This window comes from Salvelinus alpinus, chromosome 2 (genome assembly GCF_045679555.1).
Source record: "Salvelinus alpinus chromosome 2, SLU_Salpinus.1, whole genome shotgun sequence".
In the NCBI taxonomy this organism is placed as follows: domain Eukaryota; kingdom Metazoa; phylum Chordata; class Actinopteri; order Salmoniformes; family Salmonidae; genus Salvelinus; species Salvelinus alpinus.
Window position 1 is genome coordinate 92,370,612 of NC_092087.1, and position 7,218 is coordinate 92,377,829.

The following is a 7,218-nucleotide window of genomic DNA, read 5'->3' on the forward strand; positions in this document are numbered from 1 at the left end:
CACTCTGAGTTTATGAAGGGACAATCTGACAACGCTCTGAGTTTATGAAGGGACAATCTGACAACGCTCTGAGTTTATGAAGGGACAATCTGACAACGCTCTGAGTTTACGAAGGGACAATCTGACAACGCTCTGAGTTTATGAAGGGACAATCTGACAACGCTCTGAGTTTATGAAGGGATAATCTGACAACGCTCTGAGTTTATGAAGGAAGAATCTGACAAAGCTCTGAGTTTATGAAGGGACAATCTGACAACGCTCTGAGTTTATGAAGGGACAATCTGACAACGCTCTGAGTTTACGAAGGGACAATCTGACAACGCTCTGAGTTTATGAAGGGACAATCTGACAACACTGAGTTTATGAAGGGACAATCTGACAACGCTCTGAGTTTATGAAGGGACAGTCTGACAACGCTCTGAGTTTATGAAGGGACAATCTGACAACGCTCTGAGTTTATGAAGGGACAATCTGACAACGCTCTGAGTTTATGAACGGACAATCTGACAACGCTCTGAGTTTATGAAGGGACAATCTGACAACGCTCTGAGTTTATGAATGGACAATCTGACAACACTCTGAGTTTATGAAGGAACAATCTGACAACGCTCTGAGTTTATGAATGCCCAGAAAACACTGGCACTCCAGATTAAATTTACGAACACAACCGTAGTATAAACCAGCCTTTAGTCTTGAAATCTTTGTTTGTTTAGTACAAGGTCTCACATGTGAGTCCTTAAAGAGATGGGTGGCGTTAAAGTTTAATAGGCTGTGAACGATTCTGAATGGGTGTAGACAAAGAGGAGTTTTCCAGTATGTGCACCAAAACATTCAAGGGCCATTTTCTCAAAAGTGATTTTACAAGTTTATCAACTTTGAAAGCAGGATTACTTTCCCATTGTCCCTCAAATGCAGTGTATGATATAGCATTTTCTAGCTCTGAGTCTCTACCTTTATCCAATGTAAAAAACATAATTTCATTTTTTTCATAAGATCGAGCCGGTCGGTCAAATATCGCTAATATTTTGTTTTATGTACCAATCCCAGACTGCCCCTTTAACCCCTTATTAACACTAAAGTCAACACAAAGCACAGATGATTCATCAGGGCCATCACTGCTGTGTGCCGACTTCCCCCAATTAGACACTGGCATGGCAGGAATGTATGTAACCATGTACGGTACTCTGCCCTCCTTCAGGTACAGGTCGTTATAGTTACAGGAAAAACACCTCATCTGCATAACTCCTCCTCTTCTTTTCTAGTCTGTGATTTCCAGGAATCGCTGTTGTGCTGTCATAGAGAGAGAGAGAGATGTGAGATGCCAAGCAGCAACACCTTTGTGTATTGTGTATAATACATTTGTTACCTCAGCAGTCCAAGACTGGCAATAATCAGATTCTACAGCGGAACTTGCTGGACTTTTTTCATCTATTCTCATCTGACCACAAGACAAGATGTCGGCAACATGCAGCAAAGGTAAGTGTTTGGTGTTAGTGTGCAGTTCACTTCAGTGTTGCCTGTGAATAAACAAAAATATATATATTGAGGTTATGATTTCCAATTGACCTGTTCATACCTGTCACATTGACCTGTTCATACCTGTCACATTGACCTGTTCATACCTGTCACATTGACCTGTTTATACCTGTCACATTGACCTGTTCATACCTGTCACATTGACCTGTTCATACCTGTCACATTGACCTGTTCATACCTGTCACATTGACCTGTTTATACCTGTCACATTGACCTGTTCATACCTGTCACATTGACCTGTTCATACCTGTCACATTGACCTGTTTATACCTGTCACATTGACCTGTTCATACCTGTCACATTGACCTGTTCATACCTGTCACATTGACCTGTTCATACCTGTCACATTGACCTGTTCATACCTGTCACATTGCCTTATAGTATTATAGTACTATATTATAGTATTGCATTGTGAACGTCTACTGATCATTCAGGAGGTTTGATTACATAACTTGGTTTATGTCCTTTCATAAACTGGTCCCACAACAGATTCCACCAACCTGAGGATAGTTCTGCTGGGTACGCCTGGATCAGGGAAGAGTGCAACAGGAAACACCATCCTGGGGAGAGAGGTGTTTAGAGAGGAGACTGGATCAGGGAAGAGTGTGTTGGGGAAAAGAGAGGTGGAGGGGAGGAGCATCACAGTGATTGACACTCCTGGTATTTACAGCACAACACTGACTGAAGAACAACTGAATGAGGAAATGAAAAGGTGCATCTCTCTCTCTTCTCCGGGCCCCCATGTGTTCCTTCTGGTTATCAGGCTGGAGAGATTCACACAGGAAGACAGGAATACTTTGTCATGGATCCAGGAAAACTTTGGCGAGGAGGCCTTGAGTTACACCATGGTGTTATTCACCGGAAGAGAAAAACTAACCAGGAAGCAAAGGGAGGACTTTGAGAGGACTGAAACAACTAAAAAACCAATCAGTGTGTGTGGGGGAGGTTATTATGCTCTCAACAGTAAGTCAGAGGTCCACACCACTCAGGTCACAGAGCTGCTGAGGAAGATAGAAGAGATGGTGGGGAGGAATGGAGGAGAATACTACCTAGAGGAGAGGTGCCAGGAGAGAAGGAAGAGAAAGGAGGAGATGAATGAGAGGGAGAGGGAATTAGGGAGGAGAGAGGAAGTGGTGTGGAGGATAGAGGTGGAGGAGAAAAGGAGACAGGAGGAGGAGCAGAAGAGACAGAAGGAGGAGAAGAAGAGACAGGAGGAGGAGAAGAAGAGACAGGAGGAGGAGAAGAAGAGACAGGAGGAGAAGAAGAAGAGACAGGAGGAGAAGAAGAAGAGACAGGAGGAGAAGAAGAAGAGACAGGAGGAGAAGAAGAGACAGGAGGAGGAGAAGAAGAGACAGGAGGAGGAGAAGAAGAGACAGGAGGAGGAGAAGAAGAGACAGGAGGAGAAGAAGAGACAGGAGGAGGAGAAGAAGAGACAGGAGGAGGAGAAGAAGAGACAGGAGGAGAAGAAGAGACAGGAGGAGGAGAAGAAGAGACAGGAGGAGGAGAAGAAGAGACAGGAGGAGAAGAAGAGACAGGAGGAGGAGAAGAAGAGACAGGAGGAGAAGAAGAGACAGGAGGAGGAGAAGAAGAGACAGGAGGAGGAGAAGAAGAGACAGGAGGAGAAGAAGAGACAGGAGGAGGAGAAGAAGAGACAGGAGGAGGAGAAGAAGAGACAGGAGGAGAAGAGACAGGAGGAGGAGAAGAAGAGACAGGAGGAGGAGAAGAAGAGACAGGCGGAGGAGAAGAAGAGACAGGAGGAGGAGAAGAAGAGACAGGAGGAGAAGAAGAGACAGGAGGAGGAGAAGAAGAGACAGGAGGAGGAGAAGAAGAGACAGGAGGAGGAGAAGAAGAGACAGGAGGAGAAGAAGAGACAGGAGGAGAAGAAGAGACAGGAGGAGGAGAAGAAGAGACAGGAGGAGGAGAAGAAGAGACAGGAGGAGGAGAAGAAGAGACAGGAGGAGGAGAAGAAGAGACAGGAGGAGAAGAAGAGACAGGAGGAGGAGAAGAAGAGACAGGAGGAGGAAAAGAGACAGAAGGAGGAGGAAAAGAGACAGAAGGAGGAGCAGAAGAGACAGGAGGAGGAGAAGAAGAGACAGGAGGAGGAGAAGAAGAGACAGGAGGAGAAGAAGAGACAGGAGGAGGAAAAGAGACAGGAGGAGGAAAAGAGACAGGAGGAGGAAAAGAGACAGGAGGAAAAGAGACAGAAGGAGGAGGAAAAGAGACAGGAGGAGAAGAAGAGACAGGAGGAGAAGAAGAGACAGGAGGAGGAGAAGAGACAGGAGGAGGAGAAGAAGAGACAGGAGGAGGAGAAGAAGAGACAGGAGGAAAAGAAGAGACAGGTGGAGAAGAAGAGACAGGAGGAGAAGAAGAGACAGGAGGAGAAGAAGAGACAGGAGGAGGAGCAGAAGAGACAAGAGGAGGAGCAGAAGAGACAAGAGGAGGAGCAGAAGAGAAAGGAGGAGCAGCAGAGGAGACAATTAGAGGAGGGTCTATTGGTATTAGCAACTGTTACAGGTGGGTTAACATTACTAGCTGCAGCGTGTTTTTTGGCCAAACCATAGAAGATTGAATGTTGATGAAGATGTTGGCTTGAATGCTGATTGAGTGTTTAATCTCCTGACCACATTAGTGACACCTACTAATGAAATATTTTGTTCCCATCAATCATTTCTGCATGTAGAATTATATTCAGATTCAGATCTTATGTAAATATGATTGACATGTAAAGGTATGGTTAAGGTACTGTGATATGAGGGTGACATGTAAAGGTATTGTTAAGGTACTGTGATATGAGGGTGACATGTAAAGGTATTGTTAAGGTACTGTGATATGAGGGTGACATGTAAAGGTATTGGTATTTAAGGTACTGTGATATGAGGGTGACATGTAAAGGTATTGGTATTTAAGGTACTGTGATATGAGGGTGACATGTAAAGGTATTGGTATTTAAGGTACTGTGATATGAGGGTGACATGTAAAGGTATTGTTAAGGTACTGTGATATGAGGGTGACATGTAAAGGTATTGGTATTTAAGGTACTGTGATATGAGGGTGACATGTAAAGGTATTGGTATTTAAGGTACTGTGATATGAGGGTGACATGTAAAGGTATTGGTATTTAAGGTACTGTGATATGAGGGTGACATGTAAAGGTATTGGTATTTAAGGTAGTGTGATATGAGGGTGACATGTAAAGGTATTGGTATTTAAGGTACTGTGATATGAGGGTGACATGTAAAGGTATTGGTATTTAAGGTACTGTGATATGAGGGTGACATGTAAAGGTATTGTTAAGGTACTGTGATATGAGGGTGACATGTAAAGGTATTGGTATTTAAGGTACTGTGATATGAGGGTGACATGTAAAGGTATTGGTATTTAAGGTACTGTGATATGAGGGTGACATGTAGCCAAGCCGTTATTAAGAGTGTTGGGCCAGTAACCATAAGGTATTGCTGGTTGGAATCCCCGAGCCGACAAGGTCCATATGCCCTTGAACACAGCACTTAACCCTAATTGCTCCTGTAAGCTGGAAAAGTCTGTTAAAGGACTGAGCTGTAATATGATATTAATTTATGTCAGATTAACAGTTTCATGTTCTACCAAAACTTTTCTTAATCTTGTTTGAACTGGAATCCTCTCTGTGTGTGACACATGACACAAAATATATTTCTTTAAAAAATGTATATAGTACTGCATCTCCTGGGCCATTGATATTGGACATCACCTCAAAATAAATAAACAGCATATTTGTTTTATAATTTTAACCAAACCAGCCCAGAAACATCTGACATGTAGGTAGCAAACTTAAAGACCAAATAAGTGTTTCTCTTGAAATGCTGCTGTCATACCTAACAATGACTCTACAGGTAGATACCACAAGATTATTAATAAGGCAGGGCTAGGGGTTTTCCTAAACTCTGGGTGTGTGTGTGTGAATGCGTGTGTGTGTGTGTGTGTGTGTGTGTGTGTGTGTGTGTGTGTGTGTGTGTGTGTGTGTGTGTGTGTGTGTGTGTGTGTGTGTGTGTGTGTGTGTGTGTGTGTGTGTGTGTGTGTGTGTGTGTGTGTGTGTGTGTGTGTGTGCATGTGTGTGTGCGCATGTGTGTGTGCGTGTGTGTGTGTGTGTGTGCGCATGTGTGTGTGCGCATGTGTGTGTGTGTGTGTGTGTGTGTGCGCATGTGTGTGTGTGTGTGTGTGTGTGTGTGTGTGTGTGTGTGTTTGCATGCATGTGTGTGCGTCAAGCCGTCAGCTACAAAACTGGAGAGTTGTTGGCCTCCTCTGCTATGTCGTCACCATAAAACCAGTTCCTCCAGCAACATGCAAACCACACCTCTATAGTTCCTCCTATTTGTTTCTGATGTCTGATTTCCCAGAATCATTTACATATTCTAATAGAGGACAGTGGTTTTTAATTAAACCAGTCTACTATTTTTAACATGGTTTTCTTTGAGAATTTAAGATACAGATATAGGATCTTAATTTGATCATTCTTGTTGCAGAGAAATGCAAACTTGTAGTGTATTTGAGTTTTGAAAAGACTTCTAAAGTTTGCAATCTCCACTTAGAAATTTCAGACAATCTCTTTCTACCATTTTATTTTTATATTCTCTTAACTTCTCCTCTTCCTGTTAAAATGAGAGGAAGATGTAATCTCTCCCCAGATCCTGTTAAAATGAGAGGAAGATGTCATCTCTCCCCAGATCCTGTTAAAATGAGAAGAAGATGTCATCTCTCCCCAGATCCTGTTAAAATGAGGAAGAAGTAATCTCTCCCCAGATCCTGTTAAAATGAGAGGAAGATGTCATCTCTCCCCAGATCCTGTTAAAATGAGAGGAAGATGTCATCTCTCCCCAGATCCTGTTAAAATGAGAGGAAGATGTCATCTCTCCCCAGATCCTGTTAAAATGAGAAGAAGATGTCATCTCTCCCCAGATCCTGTTAAAATGAGAGGAAGATGTCATCTCTCCCCAGATCCTGTTAAAATGAGAGGAAGATGTCATCTCTCCCCAGATCCTTTTAAAATGAGAGGAAGATATAATCTCTCCCCAGATCCTGTTAAAATGAGAGGAAGATGTAATCTCTCCCCAGATCCTGCTTAATCTGTCCACTCTCAGTTAGAGATAGATGAGACACTTGCAGAAGGTATATGTTGGCTTTAAGGTTGTTTAGATATGTAAATACTCTTATTTTAACAAGGTGATTAATGCTGATACAGAAAATTATTTAAGAGGCATGTGAGCATCCTTTAATTTAGATTCTTAACTTGTCTTTAAAAAAAAACATTTTTTATAATTGTTCTCTGAACATATGACTGGACACGCAGAAAAAAATAAACACACTAATGAGTCAAACAAACAATGTCAGCCTGCCTTATGGGATAATACATTCTACACATTAAACTCTTATTCAATTCTACCTCATATTTCCATGGGTGATATATGAAAAAAGTAGCCAAGTGCTCTTATCCTGCAATGAGAAATGGTGGCGCAATCCATTTTTTAAATTTCATTTTAAATTTCATTTTCTTTATTTTCTCTCTTTCTACCTTTTTTACTTTGATTTTCTCTTAACTTGTTCTCCTCTTCCTGTCATCTCCCTTCCTCCTCCTCTTTCCTCTTCTCCACCTCTCTGATCTTCCTCTGAGCCTCCTGGTACATCTCCTTGGTGTAATAGTGTCCTCCA

At 42.5% G+C, this 7,218-nt stretch overlaps 1 protein-coding gene across 2 annotated transcripts; it reads left to right on the top strand.

Annotated features, from left to right (window-relative positions):
• On the top strand, window positions 1-6,949 carry LOC139568255 (golgin subfamily A member 6-like protein 22). Of its 2 annotated transcripts, XM_071390007.1 has the most exons (3): window positions 1-1,476; window positions 2,026-2,684; window positions 2,748-6,949. In XM_071390007.1, the coding sequence occupies exons 1-3, from the start codon at window positions 1,455-1,457 to the stop codon at window positions 4,095-4,097; spliced, it is 2,031 nt and encodes a 676-aa protein (XP_071246108.1). In that variant the 5' UTR covers window positions 1-1,454; the 3' UTR covers window positions 4,098-6,949. The 2 variants fall into 2 exon arrangements, with proteins under 2 accessions (XP_071246108.1, XP_071246107.1); XM_071390006.1 differs by having other exon boundaries at window positions 2,026-6,949.
• The last annotated feature ends 269 nt before the right edge of the window (window positions 6,950-7,218 follow it).

What these genes read in the sequence shown, in the direction of transcription:
- LOC139568255 (XM_071390006.1), top strand. Translation starts at nt 1,455, where the DNA reads ATGTCGGCAACATGCAGCAAAG. An exon ending in GTCGGCAACATGCAGCAAAG is followed by an intron (nt 1,477 to 2,025) that starts GTAAGTGTTTGG and finishes GTCCCACAACAG; the next exon opens with ATTCCACCAACCTGAGGATA.